The sequence below is a fragment of the Salvelinus fontinalis genome, chromosome 18 (genome assembly GCF_029448725.1).
Source record: "Salvelinus fontinalis isolate EN_2023a chromosome 18, ASM2944872v1, whole genome shotgun sequence".
Classification (NCBI taxonomy): domain Eukaryota; kingdom Metazoa; phylum Chordata; class Actinopteri; order Salmoniformes; family Salmonidae; genus Salvelinus; species Salvelinus fontinalis.
Genome location: NC_074682.1, coordinates 35,218,243 through 35,246,013, shown reverse-complemented (window position 1 = coordinate 35,246,013; position 27,771 = coordinate 35,218,243). Strand labels below are relative to the sequence as shown.

General features: G+C 43.3%; 1 protein-coding gene across 2 annotated transcripts in view; it reads right to left on the bottom strand.

Moving 5' to 3' along the window:
- Positions 1 to 593: 593 nt before the first annotated feature.
- Positions 594 to 27,771, bottom strand: part of LOC129815394 (growth/differentiation factor 11-like) — a 42,446-nt gene continuing 15,268 nt past the window's right edge. Inside the window, exons 2-3 of one of the 2 annotated variants that reach the window (XM_055869187.1) lie at positions 23,242 to 23,615; positions 594 to 5,281 (exon numbers count right to left, since the gene is read on the bottom strand). In XM_055869187.1, coding sequence (XP_055725162.1) covers positions 4,901 to 5,281; positions 23,242 to 23,615 — 755 coding nt within the window. In that variant the 3' untranslated portion in view covers positions 594 to 4,900. The remainder of the gene's footprint in view (positions 5,282 to 23,241; positions 23,616 to 27,771) is intronic. The other variant, XM_055869188.1, reaches the window with a different exon arrangement.

The window sequence follows — 27,771 nt, the reverse complement described above, 5'->3', positions numbered from 1 at the left end:
GTGGTCCAATAGGCCAGAAATTAGTCTTGAATATGTAGCTACAGTGTATGTGTGCATAGGTGGGAGTTTGTGATTATGTCAGTGTGTGTGATTATGGGTAGAGGAGTGTGTGAATGTTTGTTTGGTAAGGTTTATGTCATTGGTGGTGTCCGTGTTCTTTTCTCTGTGGTGGGTGGTCTGTGCATTTGCATCAGTAAAGAGCTCCGTGTTCAGTCTTATTTGTCCCTCATTGCTGCCCTAAATTAGGCTGATGAGAGGCCCTCCTATCAGGTGACATATTAATTGGGTCATACTGCATCCCATACGAAATCCAAACAATGGCCTCCCAACACTAAACCTTTCTCTTCGGGCTGGTTGCTCTCCTCTCTCTCTTCCACCAATTAGACTCAGAATTAATCTGTTTCCTGTCCCCCCACCCCCATCCCAAGATTCAGGGCACCACCAGGCAGTCACTGACCTCCTAAGCTCATTTTATGTGAGCCATTACAGGCATGTGGACGAGTTAGGAGCCGGATAATGCTTTTCAATTAAGGTGTGGCAGTGGGCTAGGGTAGTGGTAGCCAGAGATAAGGAGAAATACGACCAATCAGCTGTGAATTTCGTAAGCTAAATAAATGATTTATTGTACAAAATAAGACAGAAAATAAAACAAAATAACAATGGAACAGTTATTCATATGTAAAACCATTAAACTACAACATTGGGTTGAATTTTATCTACATAACATGAACAAATGAAAGAGAAATAAAAGTGGGCAAAAACATTAGAAGCGGAGAACCTGTCCAAAACATTATAAAATTTGGGTATTTATTTACATAGATTTTTTTCCTCTCATATTTAAATATGAAAACACTTTCTCATACAGAGCCTTCAGAAAGTATTCATACCCCTTGACCTTTTCCACATTTTGTTGTGTTACAGCCTGAATTTAAAATTGATCAAATTGAGTGTGTCATTGGCCTACACGCAATACCCGTTTTTTGTACAAATGAATTAAAAATGAAAAGCTGAAATGTCTTCAATCAATAACTATTCAACCCCTTTCATGGTAAGCCTAAATAAGTTCAGGAGTAAAAAAGTCACATAAGTTTTGAACGACCACCTAATTTCTGTACCCCACACATACAATTATCTGTGAAGTACCTCAGTCGAACAGTAAATGTCAAACACAGATTCAACCATGAAGACCAGGGAGGTTTTCCAATGCCTTGCAAAGAAGGACACCTATTGGTAGATGGGTAAAAATAAAAAAAGCAGACATTGAATGTCCATTTCAGCATAGTGAAGTTATTAATTACACTGGGTGGTGTATCAATATAGCCAGTCATTACAAAGATGCAGGCGTCCTTCCTAACTCAGTTGCCTGAGAGGAAGGAAACCGCTCAGGAATTTCACCATGATCAACAAACTTGCAGTTACTCCACAACACTAACCTAAATGACAGAGTGAAAAGAAGGGAAGCCTGTACAGAATTTTCAAAAAAATCCAAAACATGCATCCTGTTTGCAATAAGGCACTAAAGTAAAACTGCAAAAAATGACATAGAAATTAACTTTATGTCCTGAATAAAGTGTTATGTTTGCTGAAAACAAAACACTACATATTTTCAAGCATTGGCAGTGGCTGCATCATGTTATGGGTATGCTTGTAATCGGCAAAGACTAGGGAGTTTTTTTTTATATAAAAAGAAATGGAATAGAGCTAAGTACGTAAAATCCTAGAGGAAAACCTGGTTCAGTCTGCTTTCCAATAGACACTGGGAGACAAATTCACCTTTCAGCAGGACAATAACCTTAAACACAAGGCCAAATATACACTGGAGTGGCTTACCAAGACAACATTGAATGTTCCTGAGTGGCCTAGTTAGTTTTGACTTAAATCAGCTTGAAAATCTATGGCAATACTTGAAAATGGCTGTCAAACAATAATCAACAAACTTTGTACAGAGCTTGAAGAATTTAAAAAAAGAATGTGCAAATATTGTGCAATCCAGGTGTGCGAAGCGCTCACTCACAGCTGTAATCGGTGCCAAAGGTGATTCTAACATGTATTGACTCAGGGGTGTGAAATACTATGTAAATTAGATATTTCTGCTTTTCATTTTCAATAACTTTGCAAACATGTCAAAAAAAAAAATATCACTTTGTCATTATGGTGTATTGTGTGTAGATACTGTAGGTGAGAAAAAAATATTTTATACATTTTGAATTCAGGTTCTAACAATGAAATGTGGTATAAGTCAAGCGGTGTGAATACTTTCTGAAGGCACTGTACATACCAGTATACATACACAAAGTCAAGATGCAACTTTATCCACAGCATTAACCAGAGTTAACCAATGGTCCTGGGCACAGATATTTATTATTCTTTTGTCACTACAAATTACCTTTAGCTATTTGCTTCAGTCACTCTTTTGAACTCCACTGTAAATTTCTCAATCTGGATCTGAGATCAAGGTGACCCTGTGGCTTTAGTCTACGTTTTTGGGTTTACTATTCTGGTTACATGTTTGTACATATTAACTCATAACAAAACCTAACTGTCAAATTTTTAAGCAAGGTTTCACAATGCTAAAGTGAGGTAGACATACTTTGAAATTCATTGATTTGATCTGAATAAATATACACTTGACCAGTTGAATTGTTTCCAACCACTGCCCATACCACATTTTTTTCTCCCTTTGAAATTGTTTAGCATATTCCTGCAGTTACAAAAGTTACAGCACACAACATGTCATCCTCTACTTTGGCTAACGATCCCTGGATACTTTTTCCCATTCTAATATGGGCACTCTCACTCAAAACACACAAAGGCAAAACGTGTCTGTGTTAGACAGTCAACACAAAAAGTAGCTCAAATTCAAAAGGACAAAAGTCTGTCAAAGTTGATAACAAATTGATTGAAGTTGATGGAGGGGCATTTCCAGTTTAAAGCGTTCTATGTTCATCGGTCCAGACACTTGTTACACACATGACTTATCACCCCGGGAGGGCGATGAGGCCTTTTGGCCTCTGGTCAGTCCAGGTTTCTGGGTGTAAGAAGAGCGTGAGAATATGGACAGGCCTCCGCTTCAGACGAAAAGGAAGTCAGGAAAGCGTGATGGTAACAAAAGAAGTGAGAGGCTGACTAGTTTATCCACACGGTGTATTGCCAGAAGCTTGGACAGTTCTTTTTTCAATTGTAAACGCTCGTGCTTGATTAGGTAAAATACAAACACAAACAACAACATGACTCCTCACGCTATGAACGTCCCATAGTGCAAAATTTATTGTTGGTAAGGTAGTGCCCAGAAAGGATTTTTTGTACCCCTTTTAATTATATACATATATTTATGTCAGAAGGCTTTTCCTTTTCCCAACAGCGTAGTGCTTTCGTTTACAACAAAGGGATATATTCACTTTGACATCCAGGAAACAAGACAGACTTCAAGCTTCTTATCTACAGTCTTTCAAGCACGTCCAATATTTACTGCATATTACAGGTGGGGATGGGGGCTCTGGGATATTCAATCAAAATATGTTCTCTAAACTAGAAATGGCATTTCAGCTGTATTCTCATCTGTATCAGTGTTTTCCTTATTTTTATGATGCACAACCTAGCTCTTCTTCCCTTAGTAGCACAAAGGTGTATATCAATCAAGCATTTTAGTTTCTTTCCAACACAAGGTTGTCTTCTTTGCCACAACCATCATAACATTCCCACCATAGAAACTTGGCAGAATACATTTGGTCCTCTACTCATTGTGTTTGTGTAAATGAATGTGGAGGATAGTAGTGGGAATGGTAATTGCACAGTGTGCAGAGTGAAAATGACAAAAGTATATAAGTAAGCTATATTCATGTGGACCACATTTGTCAAGGTACTTGTGGGGTTCCCTTTCACTCTGAATTTACTCCATACAAAATAATCTGACAATTACAGTAGTGTAAACTGGCACCCTTGCATGATTCCCATATTGTTGATTTTAAAATGCTCTTGGATTTAGTCTATTACATATAAAAGATGATCTATACAAAGATCTAACCAGCCAAAACCTGCATTTTTTATTGTGTGTTCTTAATCTAGACCACACAAAGTTTTAAGAGTTACTTTGACATAATGTTTGTCTTAGTTCATCTAAACTTTGTGCACAGGTTGATATTGAGGTCATCTGAGCTGTTATGTGAGCTTCTGCAGTAAAACATAGGGAGAAAGTGTATAACAAACCCTTTCCTGTTCACTTTAAGGTAGTGAAACTATTTTCTTATTTTAATGTTTTACAAGATTACAGGTAAAATAAGATCAAAGTAACTGTGAAATGGTTCTTGGAGTCTGAAGAATTTCACACTGGGGTGCTAGTTACATCTACAGAGGGCACACAGTTTGCTTTTGGATCTCAACACTAAATCTCTAGATAATGACTCTTTTCTTAAACAACATTTTGGATTCATTTCATGAACTTTTAGTCTAAAAGTAGACAAGGTTTTTTGTTGTTGTAATGATGCTGAAAGTGAAAGTTGTAGAAAAATGATAATATACTGTAACTGCTTAGGAATGTCTCCCTCCATCAGCCTGGATCCACTATCCAGGACATCTCAATAAAGACACCATCTTTTCAAATAAAAAAAACAAAACTAACAAAAACATAGTTGTCTTATTTACCATCAATTTCTTAAGCTGCTCCACAGATACACCCCCTTCATAATCGTCAATATATATATATTTCTTCCACTCAGCCTCACTCCTATCTTCATTTCATATTACATGTTTGACTAAAATGAATAACTAAGAGAATGGAGGTCCAGTGGGATGTTTTGTGGCGGAGTGAGAGGGGGGAATAAAGTCTGCTGCCAGAGGAGGTCTCAGTCAGGGTTCTGGGTGGAAATAATGCAGAATTGGGTGTGCATGACCTCCGTTGGGCCTAAGAGCAGCCACACCTGTCCACCACCATACCAGGGATCTTGCCGTGGATGATCTGCTGCTTGTCGTTGAAATAGAGCATGTTGATGGGTGACATCTTGGTGGGGGTGCAGCAGGGCCCTGCTGAGCCTCTGGGGTTGGCGTGTTGTACCAGGTGGGTGTGTGGGTACTTCTGCATGAACATGTATTCACACTGGCCCGAGCAGTAGTTGGCCTTATAGCGCTTGGGAGCAATGATCCAGTCCCAGCCAAAGGCCTCAAAGTCCACCGTCAGCGGGTAGCGGCAGCAGCGGGACTCGGTGGAGTGCTCGTCACAGTCCAGTCCCAGGTTACGTCGGGAACGTTTGGTCGTCTCAAGAACCTTAACCTCCAGGAACGGCTGCTGGAGTCAGGGGAGGGGGGAGAGGGGAGAGGGGGAACAGGAGGAGAATGGAGGTGATTAAAAGAGAACTCAAACAGTGAGGCGAGTAACGCTTCTAAGAAGAATCTTGGGGTACTGGGACCAATTAACATCACTGGAGGGAAGAAAATAAAGATGCACTCCTCTAAATACCCCTTACTAACTTTGGTTTCAAAGACACAGAGTACTGAGAGGAAGATGTGAGTAGTATCAGTTGATGCAAAGCTGACCTTTTTAACATCAATGGAAATGCCAACATTCTGTACGGTTACCTTGATCTATGACCTCTGAGGTGATCCGCAGGTTACAATAACCTTGACCCTTATGCACTGCAAGAGCAGTGAATATTTTACTCCAGCATTATAACGTGTACGCTGGGAGCCGGGAAGCAAGTTCAGGGAGTGACTTAAATAATAAATAACACAAGGAACAAAACAAGAAACACGCGTACAGACATGAAACAACAGAACAGAAACAATAAATCCTAGGGAAAGAACCAAGAGGGAGTGACATATGTAGGGAAGGTTTACCGTCAATTTCTTAAGATGCTCCACAGATACACCCCCTTGATAATCGTCAATATACACTGCTCAAAAAAATAAAGGGAACACTAAAATAACACATCCTAGATCTGAATGAATGCAATATTCTTATTAAATACTTTCTTCTTTACATAGTTGAATGTGCTGACTACAAAATCACACAAAAATGATCAATGGAAATCAAATTTATCAACCCATGGAGGTCTGGATTTGGAGTCACACTCAAAATTAAAGTGGAAAACCACACTACAGGCTGATCCAACTTTGATGTAATGTCCTTAAAACAAGTCAAAATTAGGCTCAGTAGTGTGTGTGGCCTCCGCGTGCCTGTATGACCTCCCTACAACACCTGGGCATGCTCCTGAAGAGGTGGCGGATGGTCTCCTGAGGGAAAACATCCGCCAACTCCTGGACAGTCTGTGGTGCAACGTGGCGTTGGTGGATGGAGCGAGACATGATGTCCCAGATGAGCTCAATTGGATTCAGGTCTGGGGAACGGGCGGGCCAGTCCATAGCATCAATGCCTTCCTCTTGCAGGAACTGCTGACACACTCCAGCCACATGAGGTCTAGCATTGTCTTGCATTAGGAGGAACCCAGGGCCAACCGCACCAGCATATGGTCTCACAAGGGGTCTGAGGATCTCATCTCGGTACCTAATGGCAGTCAGGCTACCTCTGGCGAGCACATGGAGGGCTGTGCGGCCCCCCAAAGAAATGCCACCCCACAGCATGACTGACCCACCGCCAAACCGGTCATGCTGGAGGATGTTGCAGGCAGCAGAACGTTCTCCACGGTGTCTCCAGACTCTGTCACATGTGCTCAGTGTGAACCTGCTTTCATCTGTGAACAGAACAGGGCGCCAGTGGCGAATTTGCCAATCTTGGTGTTCTCTGGCAAATGCCAAACGTCCTGCACGGTGTTGGGCTGTAAGCACAACCCCCACCTGTGGACGTCGGGCCCTCATACCACCCTCATGGAGTCTGTTTCTGATCGTTTGAGCAGACACATGCACATTTGTGGCCTGCTGGAGGTCATTTTGCAGGGCTCTGGCAGTGCTCCTCCTGCTCCTCCTTGCACAAAGGCGGAGGTAGCGGTCCTGCTGCTGGGTTGTTGCCCTCCTACGGCCTCCACCACGTCTCCTGATGTACTGGCCTGTCTCCTGGTAGCGCCTCCATGCTCTGGACACTACGCTGACAGACACAGCAAACCTTCTTGTCACAGCTCGCATTGATGTGACATCCTGGATGAGCTGCACTACCTGAGCCACTTGTGTGGGTTGTAGACTCCGTCTCATGCTACCACTAGAGTGAAAGCACCGCCAGCATTCAAAAGTGACCAAAACATCAGCCAGGAAGCATAGGAACTGAGAAGTGGTCTGTGGTCACCACCTGCAGAACCACTCCTTTATTGGGGGTGTCTTGCTAATTGCCTATAATTTCCACCTGTTGTCTATTCCATTTGCACAACAGCATGTGAAATTTATTGTCAATCAGTGTTGCTTCCTAAGTGGACAGTTTGATTTCACAGAAGTGTGATTGACTTGGAGTTACATTGTGTTGTTTAAGTGTTCCCTTTATTTTTTTGAGCAGTGTATATATTTCTACCACTTAGCCTCACTCCTATCTTCATTTCATATTACCTTTTTACATGTTTGACTAAAATGAACAACTAAGAGAATGGAGGTCCAGTGGGATGTTTTGTGTGGCGGAGTGAGAGGGGGGAATAAAGTCTGTTGCCAGAGGAGGTCTCAGTCAGGGTTCTGGGTGGAAATAATGCAGAGTTGGGTGTTCATGACTTCCATTGGGCCTAAGAGCAGCCACACCTGTCTACCACCATACCAGGGATCTTGCCATAGATGATCATCTTCCTCTATTCAGCCAGGTGATTGAGTCCTGGTGAGTCTGATGAAGCGCTGATGCACATAACGATGGTGACAGGTGTGCGTAATAATGAGCAGCCTGATGACCTGGAGCGTCGGAGAGGGAGTATACGTGACAGTACCCCCTCCCTGACGCATGGCTCCAGCTGCAGGACGCCGACCAGAGAGATGATCCCGGGGACCAGGAGCGGACCTGGCGAGGCCGGCTGAGGTGCGGGGACCTGGTGAGGAGCGGGAACCTGGCGAACCAACCGAGTCTTTGGAAGCCGGTCACGCCAGCCAAGGCATGGGAGCCTGACCAGCTAGCTGAGGCGTCCTCAGTAAACACGGCAACAGACGCTTGACAGGGCAACCGAGTCTTGTAAATCTGATGAACCAGCTGAGGCATGGAAGCATGACGAGCCAGCTGAGGCATCCCCGGTTGCGGCATCCGGACCCAACGTCACCTACAGTCACAGAAAACAAAACAAAAAAACTCCGATGCTCCCCTTTGGTGAGGCGTTATTCTGTAATGTGTACGTTGGGAGCCAGGAAGCAAGTTCAGGGAGTGACTTTAATAATAAATAACACAAGGAACAAAACAAGAGTAGCGTACAGACATGAAACAGAACAGAAACAATAACGCCTAGGGAAAGAACCAAAGGGAGTGACATATATAAGGAAGGTAATCAGGCAGGTGATTGAGTCCAGGTGAGTCTGATGAGGCGCTGATGCGCATAACGATGGTGACTTGTGTGTGTAATAATGAGCAGCCTGATGACCTCGAGAGTTGGAGAGGGAGTATACGTGACAAGCATGTTTATTTTACAAAATCCTCATCTCTCCACACAGAAAACCCAGCTGGACTTGAGCACAGTTTTTTGTGACGCTTCAACAGAAGAAATAAACTGAGAGGCCAGAAGGGTCAACCCACGTCAGCTTAGGGCTTTCTTTGGGGGGCAAAGGATCGGGGGGTTAACCTTGTTCTTAGATTTGTGTTTTGTTTTATTTTTGTACACGGGCCTCTGTATCTCTGATATTTTCTTTCTTCTCCTGAAGGAAAACAGAGCTTGCTGCTGTGCAAGGATTCATTGGCCGAGAGGCCAGAGTCAACCCCTGGGCCGTGCTGTGAAGAACTGACCCAAATGAAATGACCAGTGAGATACCATTTCATAATGCTTAATGGGGCCAATCATGTGGCCTATATAGTACTGTCATACACATGACACTTCATATGCATTCATGACAGTGTTACGTTCCACAGCAAGGAAACCAAACATTGTCGCTCAAACTGAAGGGGGAAATAACAAAGAGTCACTGACAACAACTAAAATGAAATAGGTGGGGTTTTAGAAAGGTTTCTGATTGACACTCAGGGGTGTCCACTGAAAGTTGACTAGCAACAACAACTGGGATCTGAGACACCCACCATGAGTGTCTTTCAGAAACCTTTCTAAAACCCCACCTATTTCATTTTGGTTGTTGTCAGTGACTCTTTGTTAGTTTCCCCTTTGCCCAAGAAGATGCAAACTAAATAAAACCCACACCAAACTTAAAGACAGGAAGCAAACCAAAAGGTGGAGCAAAACAAGACAGGGAAGATCAGATAAAGGATTATTTATCTAGAAATCAACTAGGGAGAGTCAACTAAAAGTGTTAATCCTCCGCATCTCTCAAGCCAACTGGAGCCCTGGGCCAGCCACTCTTAAATATCACCTGGGACAGCACAGGTGAAACAGCTTCCGAATAACAAGGTGATACCAAACGGTGCGCCCCACTTGCTAATGTCCAACCTCGAAATATAAATGAAAAAACGAAACCCTGTTATATTTTTTGTTGGACAATTAAATACAAGACAAAACAGCCACTTATTTTATATAAACATTACAATCTTACTGCCTAAAACTCTAAAGTTGAGAAACATAGGTAAAATCACATACGTTTCTATAACTCTCATCCCCTTGGAGCAAGCCCAACCAAAACAAAATGAATCTCCAAAATGGCAAAGCGTGCAGTCAAAATAAATTGTGAGCCAGGGCTACACACTGGCTGAACACAAAACGTAATGACTGCCCACCCTCGAAAGACAATCAGCAATGAAGTTGTCCTTACCACAGACATGTCTGATTTCAAGGGGAAACTCCTGCAATATCCATAGTAACTTTACCCTCGTGATTTTCCTCAGTAAGATTGGCCTCAGGAAAACAATTGGCAGCACACATGATGGTTAAGAGAAACTGGTTACCACTCTTGGCTTTGGGCAAAGGACCAACACATACCACCAGAAACCTGCGGAAATGTTTGTCAAAAGCAGGAATTGGCTGTAAAGGTGCAACCAGTGCAGTTTGGTTCAGTTTACACATCTGCTGGTAAACGTGACAGGATTTACAGTAAGACACATGTTTTAGACCAGGCCAGAAGAAGTTACGCAAGATACGGTCATACGTCTTTTTGACCCCAAGATGACCTGCCACACTACCATTGTGAGCCAACCTCAGTATCTCTTGTTGAAGCGTAACTGGAACGACAATTTGAGGTACACTGGGCCAATCGTTTTGCCCAGAAGTGGTGCGAGAACACCATTTCCTCATTAGAACACCATCTCTGTCAAAGTAACCCCCACAAACTTAATCAAACTCCTCCTCTGGATGTATCTCAGCAAAAAGAGAGGAGAGGGAAACTGCGTTTCTCTGTTCAGCAATCAGCTGCTTCCTAGACACAAGTGTCAACTGTAGGGACCCTCTTCCTTCAGCAGTCCTACAAACTCACTCACCTTTGGGGTTTTCAAAGGAGAGGTCAACTCAGGAGTTTTACCGAAATCAGGATCACCCATAAACGTCTCAGAGAGATCAACCATGGTGGGATCGTTGACAACCTCCTCAACACTAAACTTGCTCCCAGCAACTTTCTTAGACATAACGCGTGTAACGGCACACGCTGGGAACATGCTAGGGTACTTTTCTGATAACCCATTAGATTCCTCTACTCTGTGTTCCTTACAAACGACAGGTTTTGGCACGACCTTCCCTCCAGCCAAATTATTTCTCAAAATGAATGAGACCCCTTCACCGGTAGGCTAGACCTCACTCCAACAGAACCAGAAATAAGATCAGACTTGAGTTCCACATTATACAAAGGAACTTCCATGCAACCAATCTCCACGCCCTGTCCTAACACACTCTAACCAGTTGCTGAAGTATCAGACAAAGGCAAAACACCCTCCAAAATGGACTGGGCTGTCACAGTATCTTCACTGGCTGTTTAACAGCATTGCCACTCTACAGAGACAAGAACACTTCTGAAACAAAGAGTTTCACATCTGATCCAAAATCTTGTTAAGGAGATATACCAGTCCCAACCAGAGACTTAATGGGCTGGTGTGGGGCAGCCCTTCATTTTGGAGGGTGTTTTGTCTTTGTCTGATACTTCAGCAAGTCACCGGGGTCTGACAACTTGGATGGAAAATTACTGAGGATAATAGCGGACGATATTGCAACTCCTACTTGCCATATCTTCAATTTAAGCCTACTAGAAAGTGTGTGCCCTCTGGCCTGAAAGGAAGCAAAAGTAAAACTGCTATCTAAGAATAGTAAAGCCTCTTGGCAGCAGCTAATGGAGATCCATAATAAATACAAAACATTTATTTTTCCTCACTCATTTAGGACAATGTGTCCTTTCTCACGGAAATAATGACAAACTGGCGGATACGAAAAACCAGTTTTCTGCCGATCATTGTGCACTGTAAAAAAGGATTGAAACCTCGTGGTAGGAGGTGACTTTTCTGGTTTTGCGTAGGTATAAATACTGGATGCTTTGTTTATCAAGGTAGTTTTATGTGTCAACACAACTCATCTGCAAGGACTGCAGCTTTCTCAAGAGCGAGATCCTTGTGCTCAAATGTAGGTAGCAACCCTTTCGTGAAGGCAATTCTTGAACTGCTCGAGAAGTATGAGTGTCTTTAAATCATCAAGGTTTTAAGTGTCAAAATCTGAACTCTGGTCAAGAGAAAGTGGCGTACACTTTCTTTTCCCACAAGAACACTTTGGAGGAGCAGTGACTAAATGTCTCGCGGACATTTTAGGGATGTGGCAATCCGCTCAAACAGAGTAAAATATACGTCCACCTCCTTTTCATAATCGCCCACCATCAGTGCCCGACCTCACTAATGTGGTACAAGTCGGCTGTTCCGACCAAGATCAAACTCTGAGGGTGCAGGATGGCCTGCCTGGATTCGAAATGCTTCCAGATCTATCTCTTAGTTGAATGGCATGCTCACATTCCTGTTCCCTTTCCTTGTGCTCTCATTTCTGTTGCTCCAATCTCTTCACAGTTGCTTTCATTTTCAAGCTCTCAAGCTCCCATTTTGCTTTTAGTTTTACCTCTCGCAGGTGCACATCTATGGGGTGTACTCTACCATCTTTAAGACATATTTCATCATCCCCCCTCTCCGGACAGATTTCCTCCTCCACCAAAGCTGATTACTGCTGTCGAATCAGCATGTGCAACTTTTATGTCATGCTTTGCAATGACGAGCTGATTTGCCTTCATACATTTATAAGGCATCTCCCATGTAGAGTTTTCCACAAACACTTTAAAGTCCATGGCTCTTTTTTTATTATCTTGTGTGTTTATGCAACTTTCAAAATTATTCCACCAATCTTAACCCTTCAGGGTTACCCCTCAGTAACACTTAAATATCTGGACACAGCAGAGCTTCAGAGTAGGTGATTAGAGCGACTAGCATACTTATGGGAAACAATATCCTGGACGAGCCCCCATTTTGTTACGTTCCCCAGCAAGGAAATCAAAAATTGTCACTCAAACTGAAAGGGGAGCTAACACAGATTCATTAACCACCAAAACAACAGGTAGGTTTCAGGAGGGGTTCAGAAAGACACTCAAGGGGGTGTCCACTGAAGTTGACTAGCAACAACAACTGGGATCTAAGACACGCACCATGAGCGCCCACAAAGAGGCAAACAAAATAAAAACCCACACCAAACTTAGTCAGGAAGCAAAACGAACACAGGGATGATCAGATAAAGGATTGTTTTTCTAGAAATCAAATAGGGAGCTCCAACTAATGGTATTATTAACCCTCCACATCTCTCAAGTCAACTGGAGCACTGGGCCAGCCACTCTTAAATATCACCTGGGACAGCACAAGTGAAACAGCTTCCGACTAACGATACGGACAATTCAGCACAGATGTAACGCATACTGACTAATGAGGTGACACCAATCTGTGCGCCTCACATCCGCCTCACATAACGTGCTAATGTCCAACCTCTAAAAAATAAATGGAAAAACAAAAGCCTGTAACAGACAGTTCATGTGTTTGTATTACTAGCATAAACTTTATGCTGTATGTAGTAATTTGGGTTTGAGATTGGCTAGCTCATATCAAATAGAATTGTATTGGTCGTGTAAGCATATGTGTAAGATGGAATCACAGGTGCAGCAAAATTAAAGAATGAGCAATGTCAGAGTCCAGAATATATACATTGAACAAAAATATAAACACAACATGTAAAGTGTTGGTTCCATGTTTCATGAGCTGAAATAAAAGTGTATTTCTCAATTTTTGTGCACAAATTTGTTTACATCCCTGTTAGTGAGCAGTTCTCCTTTGCCAAGATAATCCATCCACTTGACAGGTGTGGCATATCAAGAAGAGAACTAAACAGCATGATCATTACACAGGTGCACCTTGTGCTGGGGACAATAAAAGGCCACTCTAAAATGTGCAGTTGTGTCACACAACACAATGCCACAGATGTTTCAAGTTTTGAAGGAACATGCAATTGACATGCTGACTGCAGGAATGTCCACCAGCGCTGTTGCCAGAGAATTTAATGTTAATTTCTCTACCATAAGCCGCCTCCAATGTCGTTTTAGAGAATTTGGCAGTACGTCCAACCGGCGTCACAACTGCAGACCACGTGTATGGCGTCATGTGGGTGAGTGGTTTGCTGATGTCAACGTTGTGAACAGAGTGACCCATGGTGGGGTTATGGTATGGGCAGGCATAAGCTACAGACAACGAACTCAATTGCATTTTGTCGATGGCAATTTGAACGCACAAAAGTACCGTGATGAGATCCTGAGGCCCATTGTGAGCCCCATTTCAAGGTTTCTGTGACCAACAGATGCGTATCTGTATTCCCAGTCATGTGAAATCCATAGATTAGCGGCTAATGAATTTATTTCAATTGACTGATTTCCTCATATGAACTGTAACTCAGTAAAATCAATGAAATTGTCGCGTTTATATTTTTGTTCTGTGCATTCGGAAAGTATTCAGACCCCTTGACTTTTTCCACATTTTGTTACGTTACAGCCTTATTCTAAAATAGATTCAATAAATAAAAATCCTGAGCAACCTACACACAATACGCCATAATGACAAAGTGAAAACAGGTTTAGAAATGTTTGCTAATTTATTACAAATAGTCCAGTTAAATACCTTATTTACATAAGTATTTGCTGTAAGACTCAAAATTGATCTCAGGTGCATCCTGTTTCCATTGATTATCCTTGAGATGTTTATACAACTTGGAGTCCAACTGTGGTAAATTCAATTGATTGGACATGATTTGGAAAGGCACCATTTCTAAACTCAGCAAAAAAAGAAACATCCTCTCACTGTCAACTGCGTTTATTTTCAGCAAACTTAACATGTGTAAATATTTGTATGAACATAAGATTCAACAACTGAGACAAACTGAACAAGTTCCACAGACATGTGGCTAACAGAAATTGAATAGTGTCCCTGAACAAATTAGGGGGGGGGGGGTTCAAAATCGAAACTAACAGTCAGTATCTGGTGTGGCCACCAGCTACATTAACTACTGCAGTGCATCTCCTCCTCATGGACTGCACCAGATTTGCCAGTTCTTGCTGTGAGATGTTACCTCACTCTTCCACCATGGCATCTGCAAGTTCCCGGCCATTTCTGGGAGGGAATGGCCCTAGCCCTCCCGCTCCGATCCAACAGGTCCCAGACGTGCTCAATTGGATTGAGATCTGGGCTCTTCGCTGGCCGTGGCAGAGCACTGACATTCCTGTCCTGCAGGAAATCACGCAGAGAACGAGCAGTATGGCTGGTGGCATTGTCATGCTGGAGGGTCATGTCAGGGTGAGCCTGCAGGAAGGGTACCACATGAGGGAGGAGGATGTCTTCCCTGTAATGCACAGCGTTGAGATTGGCTGCAATGACATCAAGCTCAGTCCGATGATGCTGTGACACACCGCCCCAGACCATGACGGATCCTCAACCTCCAAATCGATCCTTTTCCAGAGTACAGGCCTCGGTGTAACGAGCAGTCCGTCGACAATAAATGCGAATCCAACCATCACCCCTGGTGAGAGAAAACCACGACTTGTCAGTGAAGAGCACTTTTTGCCAGTCCTGTCTGGTCCAGCAACGGTGGGTTTGTGCCCATAGACGACATTGTTGCCGGTGATGTCTGGTGAGGACCTGCCTTACAACAGGCCTACAAGCCCTCAGTCCAGCCTCTCTCAGCCTATAGCGGACAGTCTGAGCACTGATGGAGGGATTGTGCGTTGCTGGTGTAACTCGGGCAGTTGTTGTTGCCATCCTGTACCTGTCCCGCAGGTGTGATGTTTGGATGTACCAATCCTGTGCAAGTGTTGTTACACGTGGTCTGCCACTGCGAGGACGATCGGCATCCGTCCTGTCTCCATGTAGCGCTGTCTTAGGCATCTCACAGTACGGACATTGCAATTTATTGCCCTGGCCACATCTGCAGTCCTCATGTCTCCTTGCAGCATGCCTAAGGCACATTCATGCAGATGAGCAGGAACCCTGGGCATCTTTCTTTTGGTGTTTTTCAGAGTCAGTAAAAAGGCCTCTTTAGTGTCCTAAGTTTTCATAACTGTGACCTTAATTGTTATTGTCTTAACGACCGTTCCACAGGTGCATGTTCATTAATTGTTAATGGTTCAGTGAACAAGCATGGGAAACACTCTGAATATCCTTGAGTGGCCCAGTCAGAGCCTGGACTTGAACCTGATCGAACATCTCTGGAGAGACCTGAAAATACCTGACAGCGCTTGAGAGGATCTGCAGAGAGGAATGGGAGAAACTCCTCACATACAGGTGTGCCAAGATTGTAGTGTCGTACCCAAGAAGACTATGCTGTATTTGCTGCCAAAGGTGCTTCAAAAAAGTACTGAGTAAAGGGTCTGAATACTTATGTAAATGTATTTTTTATTTTTTATTTTTATAAATTAGTATATTAGTAATAAATTAATAAACAAACCTGTTTTCGCTTTGTCATTATGGGGTATAATTTAATACATTTTAGAATCAGGCTGTAACGTAACAAAATGTGGAAAATGTCATGGGGTCTAAATACTTCCCGAAGGCAATATATACGTGTGTGTGTGTATATACAAAAGTATGTGGAAACCCCTTCAAATTAGTGGATTCGGCTATTTCAGCCACACCCGTTGCTGACAGGTGTATAAAATCGTGCACACAGCCATTCAATCTCCATAGACTGAAGAGCTCAGTGACTTTCAATATGGCACCGTCATACTACTTTCCAACAAGTCAGTTCGTCAAATTTCTGCCCTGCTAGAGCTGCCCCAGTCAACTGTAAGTGCTGTTATTGGGAAGTGGAAACGTCTTGGAGCAACAACGTCTTATTCGCGAAGTGGTAAGCCACACAAGCTCACAGAACGGGATCGCCGATTACTGAAGCGTGTAGCATGTAAAAATTGTCCTCGGTTGCAACACTCACTATCGAGTTCCAAACTGCCTCTGGAAGCAACATCAGCACAATAACTGTTCATCAGGAGCTTCATGAAATGGGTTTCCATTGCGGAGCAGTCACACACAGCCTAAGATCACCATGCGCAACGCCAAGCGTTGGCTGGAGTGGTGTAAAGCTTGCGTCCAATGGAGCAGTGGAAACGTGTTCTCTGGAGTGATAAATCACACTTCACCATCTGGCAGTCCAATGGAAGAATCTGAGAATGCTACCTGCCCCAATGCATAGTGCCAACTGTAAAGTTTGGTGGAGGAGGAATAATGGTCTGGGGCTGTTTTTCATGGTTCGGGCTAAGCCACTTAGTTCCAGTGAAGGGAAATCTTAACGCTACAGCATAAAATGTCATTCTAGACGATTCTGTGCTTCCAACTTTGTGGCAACAGTTTGGGGAAGGCCGTTTCCTGTTTCAGCATGACAATGCCCCTGTGCACAAACCGAGGTCCATACAGAAATGGTTTGTCGATCGGTGTGGAAGAACTTGACTGGCCTGCACAGAGCCCTGACCTCAACTCCATCGAACACCTTTGTGATGAATTGGAATGTCGACTGCAAGCCAGGCCTAATCGCCCACCATCAGTGCCTGACCTCACTAATGCTCTTGTGGCTGAATGGAAATAAGTCCATTCAGACATATAGACAGTACGGACAGTTTATGAATAGTAAAGCTGACTTTAGATGCATAATGCACATCAGATAAAAAAAAATATGTTTTTGCGTTGATAAAAGGATTGGCTATTATAGAGAGCAATCGTAATGGTGTCTTTTTCTAGGCACCAACTCTGCCATTGTTCGTTGAACAAAGCCTATGGGGAAATTCATGTAATTTTTGTAGGGTTATTTGATAAACGCCGAAAATAAGGTTGGTGGTAAACATGGGCTTTTTTATACGTTTAGTTCTATGAGATAATCTTCAACAGCTAATGTCACTTTTTGTGAATTTTGTTTAACCTACACAAGCTACAGGGGAATCCACACCTGCCTACCTTTCTTTCTTTTCCACCCCAGTAGCCAGACGCCGCTCTGGCCTGGTGGAAGTGTCGCCACCGTTGTCAGATCTCCGCAGCCGACTGGCCGGTACTCTGCAGGGATCCCCCCCCCGAAGGGGTCCCCCCCTGCCCTGGAGAATGGAGCTAGTAGGATGTTCCTTGATGACTTGGTGGATGTTCCTGTTCTCGATCCTACCAATCTGCCATGGAAATATGTCACTTGCTCTGGAAGTCGAAAACAGAGTTCTCTGGCAACGGGGGCCTCCTTGGAGTTGTTAAGCTCGGACCGGACACAGATCAGAAATAGCTTCACCGCCCTGGATCCAGAGGTTCCGGCACCTTCTTCTCTGGGGGCTTCCGATTCGAGATCGTATCCAGAGGTACCTGTGCCTTCGTCCTCTGTTCTGTTTCCCTCTCCGGTGGCTTCTACCTTGGGTTCAGATCCTCAGAGCTTTCACCCTCATCAGACCTTGAGGCTGTCCAAGACTCCGGCCAATTCATCATCCATGGTGGATACTACAGCTGGCTCGGGTCCATCTGGCCCCACCGCCCTTCGGTCCTCGAGGGGTTTTCGAAACCACTTGAGGCGAAACAACGGCTGGACCTCCTCAGCCATTGCACCAGCTGTCATCATTGGCAGTTCTATGGTAAGAAACATCATGGTTCCCGGGGCAAAAATCCTGTGCTATCCTAGAGCACGAGTACAGGATATTACAAGGCTGCTTTCGACCATTCTACGACAGATGCCGGGAGCTGATGCTGTCGTAGTCTATGTGGGGTCAAATTATATTAGGAGGGCTAGCTCGGAACTGCTGAAAATTGATTTTAAAGAACTGATTCTAGCAGTGAAAGATTTTTAAAAAGCGGCCAATTATTTCAGGTCCGGTACCATCGTTGGGCCGTGGGTGTGAAATATTTACTGGCTACTGGCATTACACACCTGGCTAAAAGATTATGCTAGCTCTGTTGGAATCACTTTCATAGATAACTTTGACAGTTTCTGGAAACAGAAGATGCTCTACAGGAATGACGGAGTCCATCCAAATCATCTTGGCTTCTGTCCACACATTTCAAGGCTGCGTTGAGACAAATGACCCAAGCCCAGCTCAGATGATCCCTACCATTGTGTCGCTAAGTTGTTGTAGTGCTGCTGCTAATGTACATTGTCCCAGGGGTGTTGGCAGACACAATGTAAGTAACTTAATTTATGTCCCTCTAACTGCCCTGAATGCCTCTGTTGATCCTACAGTTATTGTATGCAGTAATCATGTGCCTATAAACCAGAGTTTTACTAATACCACGGACGCGGTGTGCCCTACTAGGAAGTCCGCTGTGTGCAGCTCACCCTGCACTATCAGCTCGAATATAATTAACATTGTCATGTCTACTTCTGATAAGCTTCCCAGTAAAGCAATAAAAACAAGCATCCCAGAAAAGTTCTAAAAATAGCCCACATTAACAGATGTAGCCTAAGAAACAAGTTTCATGAAATCAATAACTTGCTCGTAAAAGATTACATTAATATTCTATTTATGAAACTCACTTAGAGTCCCTTCATACCTGAGAGATGGTGTATAAGAGGAAATTCAATACATTTTGTAGTGATTCCTATGTTGATGTAAAGAATATTTTCTGATCTGTGGTGTCATGAGGCACAACCAGATGCTGCACTTGACACTTATGAAATTGCTTATTCCAGTTACTAATAAGCATGCACCCATTTAAGAAAATTACTGCGAACTCTTTAATCCCCTTGGATTTATGAGGAATTGAGAAATTGTAGAGTTGAAAGGGAAGAGGCAAAAGGAATGGAATAAGTCTGGCTGCACAACCGATTGGGAAAACATACTGCAAATTGAGAAATCGTGTGACTACACTGAATTTAAAAAACTATACTATGAAACAAATTATAGTAAAAAGTTTTGGAGCACCTTTAACTACATTTTGGGCAAAAAGGCAAATTCAGCTGCATCATTCATTGTATTAGATGGCTCATCCATCACACAACCCACTGATATTGCCAACTACTTTAATGATTTTTTTTTCATTGGCAAGATTAGCAAACTTCCACTCCTGAGTGGGGCAGCGGTCTAAGGCACTGCAGCAGTGCTGAGGTGTCACTACAGCCTCTGGTTCCAGGAGACCCATGAAGTGGTGCACAATTGGTCCAGCATCGTCCGGGTTAGGGGAGGGTTTGGCCGGCCGGGATTTCCATGTCTCATCGTACTCCAGCAACTCCTTGTGGCGGGCCAGGCACCTGCAAACTAAACTCTGTCGTCAGTTGGATAGTGTATCCACCGACACATTGGTGCGGCTGGCTTCCGTGTCAGCTTGTGTCAAAAGTAGCGCGGCATCGCAGGGTCGTGTTTCAGAGGACGCATGGCTCTCGACCTTCGCCTCTCCCAAGTCCGTAGGGGAGTTGAAGCGATGAGACAAGACTATCAATTGGATACCACGAAATTGAGAAAAGGGGTAAAAGTAATAAACAAATATTTGCAAACTTAGGCATGACATGCCAGCAACAAACGCACACTATACATCCAAGCATAACTGACCATATTATGAAAGGCCAGCATTGTCATTTTGAATTCTGTGTGGAAGAGAGGAAAAATGGCCTATCAACCATGACAAGCCACCAGGGTCTGACAACTTGGATGGAAAATTAATGCGGATAATAGCGGACGATATTGCAACTCATACTTGCCATATCTTCAATTTAAGCCTACTAGAAAGTGTGTGCCCTCAGGCCTGGAATGAAGCAAAAGTAATTATGCTACCTAAGAATAGTAAAGCCCCTTTACTGACTTTAAATAGCCATCCAATCAACTGGTTACCAACTCTTAGTAAACTTTTGGGAAGGACATTCAACAAGCACAGCACTTACACTGATAATTGGCTGAGAGAAATTGATGATCAAGATTGTGGGAGCTGTCTTTTTAGACTTCAGTGCGGCTTTTGACATCAGCCTGCTGCTGGAAAAACGTATGTTAAGGCTTTACACCCATCCACTATATTGTGGATAAAGAGTTACCTGTCTAACAGAACACAGAGGTTGTTATTTAACGGAAGCCTCACCAACATAATCCAGGTCGAATCAGGAATTCCCCAGGGCAGCTGTTTAGGCCCCTTTTTTCAATCTTTAATGACATGCCACTCGCTTTGAGGAATTTCAAAAACTAAAAGCATTGTATTTGGGACAAAATATTTCCCTAAACCTCAACTAACTCTTGTAATGAATGTGGAAATTTAGCAAGTTGAGGTGACTAAACTGCTTGGAGTAACCCTGGATTGTCATGGTCAAAACATGTTAAAACAACAGTAGCTAAAATGTCTGTTCACCACAAAGAGAGATGGTGAATTGGCTTACACTTGGCACAGAATAGGGTAGCACGGCTGGCCCTTAAATGTAAACAGGGAGCTAACATTAAGACATGCATGTCAATCTCTCATGGCTCAAAGTGGAGAGATTGACTTCATCACTACTTGTTTTGTAAGAAGTGTTGACAAGCTGAATGCACTGAGCTTTCTGTTTAAACTAATAGCACACAGCACAGACACCCATGCGTACCCCACAAGACATGCCAGACATGTCTCTTCACAATCCCCAAGTCCAGAACAGATTATGGGAGGTGCACAGTACTACATAGAGCCATGACTACATGGAACTCTATTCCACATCAGGTCAAAACAGATAAAAATGGAACAGTGGGGACTGTGAAGACACACACACAGGTACAAACACACGCATACATAAGCTAGCACACACGTACATTGAAATATTGTATGGTGGTATTATACACTTTATTGTAGATATGTAGTGGTGTAATAATGCTATATGATGTACTGTTATCTTTTGTTTTATGTGTGATGTAAGTGCCTTAATGTTTTTGGACCCCAGGAAGAGTAGCAGCTAATGGGGATCCCTAATAAATACAAACGTCAATAACTACAGTTGAAGTCGGAAGTTAACATACACTTAGGTTGGAGTCATTAAAACTCGTTTTTCAACCACTCCACAAATTTCTTGTTAACAAACCATAGTTTTGGAAAATCGGTTAGGACATCTACTTTGTGCATGACACAAGTAATTTTTCCAACAATTGTTTACAGGCAGATTATTTCACTGTATCGCAATTCCAGTGGGTCAGAAGATTACATGCACTAAATTGACTGTGCCTTTAAACAGCTTGGAAAATTCCAGAAAATGATGTCATGGCTTTAGAAGCTTCTGATAGGCTAATTGACATTTGAGTCAATTGGAGGTGTACCTGTGGATGTATTTCAAGGCCTACCTTCAAACTCAGTGCCTCTTTGCTTGACATCATGGGAAAATCTAAAGAAATCAGCCAAGACCTCAGAAAAAGAATTGTAGACCTCCACAAGTCTGGTTCATCCTTGGGAGCAATTTCCAAACGCCTGAAGGTACCGCGTTCATCTGTACAAACAATAGTATGCAAGTATAAACACCATGGGACCACGCAGACGTCATACCACTCAGGAAGGAGACGCGTTCTGTCTCCTAGAGATAAACATACTTTGGTGCGAAAATTGCAAATCAATCCCAGAACAACAGCAAAAGGACCTTGTGAAGATGCTGGAGGAAACAGGTACAAATGTATCTAGATCCACAGTAAAAGGAGTCCTATAATTGACATACGCTCAGCAAGGAAGAAGCCACTGCTCCAAAACCGCCATAAAAAAGCCAGACTACGGTTTGCAACTGCACATGGGGACAAAGATTGTACTTTTTGGAGAAATGTCCTCTGGTCTGATGAAACACAAATAGAACTGTTTTGGCCATAATGACCATCGTTATGTTTGGAGGAAAAAGGGTGAGGCTTGCAAGCCGGATAACACCATCCCAACCGTGAAGCACGGGGGCATCATGTTGTGGGGGTGCTTGTTGCAGGAGGTACTGGTGCACTTCACTAAATAGATGGCATCATGAGGGAGGACAATTATGTGGATATATTGAAGCAACATCTCAAGACATCAGTCAGGAAGTTAAATGGGTCTTCCAAATGGACAATAACCCAAGCATACTTACAAAGTTCTGGCAAAATGGCTTAAGGACAACAAAGTCAAAGTATTTGAGTGGCCATCACAAAGCCCTGACCTCAATCCTATAGAACATTTGTGGGCAGAACTGAAAAAGCGTGTGCGAGCAAGGAGGCCTACAAACCTGACTCAGTTACACCAGCTCTGTCAGGAGGAATGGGCCAAAATTCACCCAACTTATTGTGGGAAGCTTGTGGAAGGCTACCCGAAACATTTGACCCAAGTTAAACAATTTAAAGGCAATGCTACCAAATACTAATTGAGTGTATGTAAACTTCTGACCCACTGGGAATGTGATGAACTAAATAAGATGAAATAAATAATTCTCTCTACTATTATTCTGACATTTCACATTCTTAAAATAAAGTGGTGATCCTAACTGACCTAAGACAGGGAATTTTTACTAGGATTAAATGTCAGGAATTTTGAAAAATTTTGTTTAAATGTATTTGGCTAAGGTGTATGTAAACTTCCAAATTCAACTGTATCTCAAGTGGACTTTCCTCAATTCCTTGCATCCTATCTCCCTGCATAATTCTCAACCGTATTGGAGGAGAAGGTCCAAGGTCCCTCCCTTTGGACCTACATCTCCAATGCATTTTGAATAGGAGGTGTGGAGAGAGGATGCCAGGAATCGAGGACAGATTCATTGACAAAGTGTCAGTGTGTAAGGCTGCGACAGGTCTGAGGGTCCTTACCAGCCCTTCCTCCCCTGGTCTCAGCGAGGTCACTGCCAGGTCGTTGCCGCTCTCGTCGAAGGCATTGATGTCGATTCCCCAGTTGGTGTGCGGCTGCTTGAACCAGTTCTGCAGCACGTGCTTGAAGTCGATACTTTGCCAGTGGCCCACACGTGAATTGAGCTCGATCTTCAATGAGCGGATGCGAATGTGGCGGCTGCCCTGCTCCGTGACAGGCTTCAGCCTGAGGATCTGCAGGTAGACGGTGGAAGTCTGCTGCAGTGGCCGAAGGTACACCCACAGCTGAGCCTTCAGCACCTTGGTGAACATCAGTTTGGGGCTGAACTTAAAGAAGCAGCAGCTGGGCTTGCCGTCCACCTGCACCAAGGGCTCCGCTGTGGGATAGAGAAAGACAGACAGGGTTTCTACATTAATAAAGGGTTAACCTCTACAGGATCGGTGTTCCCCCACGGGACGGTTGTGCTAACGTAGGCTAATATGATTAGCATGAGGTTGTAAGTAACAAGAACATTTCCCAGGACATAGACATATCTGATATGGACAGAAAGCTTAAATTATTGTTAATCTAACTACAAAAAGCATTGCCCAATTTACAGTAGCTATTACAGTGAAATAATACCATTCTATTGTTTGAGGAGAGTGCACAGTTATGAACTTGAAAATGTATCAATAAACCAATTAGGCACATTTGGGCAGACTTGGTACAACATTTTAAACAGAAATGCAATGCTTCATTGGATCAGTCTAAAACTTTGCCCATACACTGCTGCCATCTAGTGGCCAAAACCAAAATTGTGCCTAACCTGGAATAATACATTGACCTTTCTCTTGCATTTCTTTTCAAATTGTATCAAGAATATGCATATCCTTGCTTCAGGTCCTGAGCTACAGGCAGTTAGATTTGGATATGTCATTTTAGGTGAAAAATGAAAAAAAGGATCTGATCCTTAATATCTGTAGAAATATAGCTCTACATAAGAGATCAAACAAGGTGTCAATACAAAGGATGATCAATGGGGCAGCAGGTAGCCTAGTGGTTAGAGCATTGGACTAGTAACCGAAAGGTTGCAAGATCGAATCCCCGAGCTGACAAGGTGAAAATCTGTCGTTCTGCCCCTGAACAAGGCAGTTAACCCACTGTTTCTAGGCCGTCATTGAAAATAAGAATTTGTTCTTAGCTGACTTGCCTAGTTAAATAAAGGTTAAAAAATGTTTTTTAAATGACACTGGACTGGAGCATGGCTTTACAAATATCATTGCTTCAATTGTAAATTACCTCAATAAGAAACAATATTGTTGCTTTGAAGACATCATTCCCGTAATCTACAAAATACAACAACTTTGTTTGGACGTTGTAAAGGACCATTCTCCGAAACTGAAGAAATATATTGTAACAAACTAACTCCTTTTGCATGTGGAAAGAAACAGTGGACAGAGACTTGCTAGCTAGGTTAGCTAGCTAGCTGGGATTTTCTACATGGTATCTACCTCCTGAACAAAGCTTCTCCCAAGCGGGTGTAACACCTACTCCCGTTGCCTGCTGCACTGCTGCTTGGATTCCACCTGGCGATCTGTTCACCGTCTGCCTTGGCTTGTCTGGTACAGGTACCCCCCCCCCCCCCACACTCCTCCCCCCTTTTCCGAGCTTTCGCTTGCCTCCAGCACACACACATTTACACACACACACCGCAGACCTTGGACTGATCAGAATTTTAGGTAGGCCAATTAACTTGAAGCTTATTATGTGAGCTTACTCAGAAATGCTTGAATTATCTAGTATAGGCCTACTATTTATTTTAATCGCATACTTTTATAGCCTACTGGACTCAGAGAGCTACTCTCGCAAGTTAACTTGTTGGGCCGAGTGACTCTTTGAACTTACAATGGCTAGCCCCAAGTCGTTATATTTTTTCTTATGTTTTGTGCTATTTGCCTCATGACTCCTGTGTGCCTTGTTGACTATGAACGTTCTTGTTTACCCAACCATGGGACAGACGGTTTGGTCCCATCCTCGGGACTCTGACTCTATTGGTTACACGGCCTCCCATCCTATTCTAACCACCTCCTGCCGGCTTTGTATTCATGTTACCTGATGAAATTTCTGTACAATATTATCTTGTTTCCATCTGATGCACATTCAAATGTCATTAAAAAACACAGCAGTGCTCTCCTTGTCCTCTGCCATGGCCTGATTGCATTACTGCTGATGATATCTTCAAATGTGCATATACACCCTGGCCCCAATTCTGACGTGTGCTCTGATATCTGTTTCACAGATTTCTGCTCTCGTAAAAGCCTGAGTTTTCTGCACGTTAACACTAGACGCTTATTACCTAAAATGTATCAATTGAAAGTGTGGGTTCACAGCTCCAATCCAGATGTGTTGGTCATTACTGATACGTGGTTAAGGAAGAGTGGTTTGAACACTGATGTTAACCTTTCTGGTTATAACCTTTTTCGGCAAGATAGATCTTCCAAAGGTGGTGGAGTGGCAAACTTTACCAAGGATCACCATCAGTGCTCGGTTGTCTCTGCCAAGTCTGTCCCCAAACAATTTAATTTGCTGGTTTTAAGCATTAAACTTTCAAATAGCTTTTTGTTGGCTGGGTGTTATCATCCACCATCATCACTGGCCTGTACCCTAAATTCTCTCCTGGCCCCTTACACTAAGTCTGAATTTGTCCTGCTAGGTGACCTAAACTGGGACATGCTTAAACCCCCTGACCAAGTTCTAAAGCAATGGGACTCCCTAAAATGTTCTCTGATTATTACCAATCCCACAAGGTATGACTCCAAACACCCAGAAAAGGCTACTCTCCTTGACGTTATCCTCACAAATAATCCTGATAGGTATCAGTCTGGTGTTTTCTGTAATGACCTTCTTGATCACTGTTTTACAGCCTGTGTTTGTAATGGCTGCTCAGTGAAACGACCTGTCCTGATTTGTCATAGACGCTTGTTAAAAAACTTTAATGAGCAAGCCTTCCTTCATGACCTGGCCTCTGTAAATTGGTATAGAAGCTTGATCCCCTCTGTCGAAGACGCTTGGACCTTCTTTTTTGCTATTTTCAGTGGTACTGTTAACAAACACGCCCCCATAAAGAAAATTATAATTAAAAACAGGTTCAGCCCCTGGTTCGACTGCTCGGCACACGCATACTCAGGCTGACTGGCTATCGTTCAGGCAAATGAGAAATAAGTGCACTCAGGCTACCCGGAAGGCCAAAGTTAGTTACTTAAAGGAGCAGTTCTCTCTCTCTCTGTGGGTCTAACCCCAAGAAGTTCTGGAAAAAGGTTAAAGACCTGGAGAATAAACCCTCTTCCTCACAGCTGCCCATGTCCCTTAATGTTGATGATGTGGTTGTTACTGACAAGGAGCACATGGCTGAGCTCTTTAAATCACCACGTCATTAAGTCAGGATTCCTATTTGACTCAGCCATGCCTCATTGCCGTCCAACATTTCCTCATCTCCCACCCCTTCTAATGCGACTACCTCTTTTTCCCCTGCCCCGCTACAAAGCTTCTCTCTGCAGGCATTCACTTAGTCTGAGGTGCTAAAGGAGCTCCTTAAACTTAACACCCCAAAAACATCTGGGTCAGATGGTTTAGATCCTTTCTTCTTTAAGTTTGCTGCCCCTATCATCGCCAAGCCTATCTCTGACCTTTTTAACCTGTCTTTCCTCTCTGGGGAGGTTCCCATTGCTTGGAAGGCAGCCTCAGTGCGTCCTTTGTCAATAATCAACTGACTGGCTTTCTTGATGTCTATAGTATTCTCTCTGGTATGCAATCTGGTTTCCGCTCAGGTTATGGATGTGTCACTGAAACCTTATAGCTCCTAAATTATGTCAACATTGCTTTTGATTCTAAGCAGTGTTGTGCTCTATTTTTATTGATTTGGCCAAAGCTTTTTATATGGAAGACCATTCCATTCTTGTGGGCTGGCTAAGGAGTATTGATGTCTCTGAGGGGTCTTTGGCCTGGTTTGCTAATTACCTCTCTCAAAGAGTGCAATGTTTAAAGTCAGAACATGTGCTGTCTCAGCCACTGCCTGTCACCAAGGGAGTACCCCAAGGCTCGATCCTAGGCCCCACACTCTTCACAATTTACATCAACAACATAGCTCAGGCAGTAGGAAGCTTTCTCATCCATTTATATGCTGATGATACCGTCTTATACTCACCTGGCCCCTCCCTGCATTTTGTGTTAAACGCTCTACAACAAAGCTTTCTTTCTGCCCTTAACCTTGTCCTGAACACCTCCAAAACAAAGGTCATGTGGTTTGGTAAGAAGAATGCCCCTCTCCCCACCGGTGTGGTTACTACCTCTGAGGGTTTAGAGCTTGAGGTAGTCACCTCATACAAGTACTTGGGAGTATGACTAGATGGTACACTGTCCTTCTCTCAGCACATATCAAAGCTGCAGGCTAAGGTTAAATCTAGACCTAGTTTCCTCTATTGTAATCGCTTCTCTTTAACCCCAGCTGCCAAACTAACCCTGATTCAGATGACTATCCTACCCATGCTTGATTA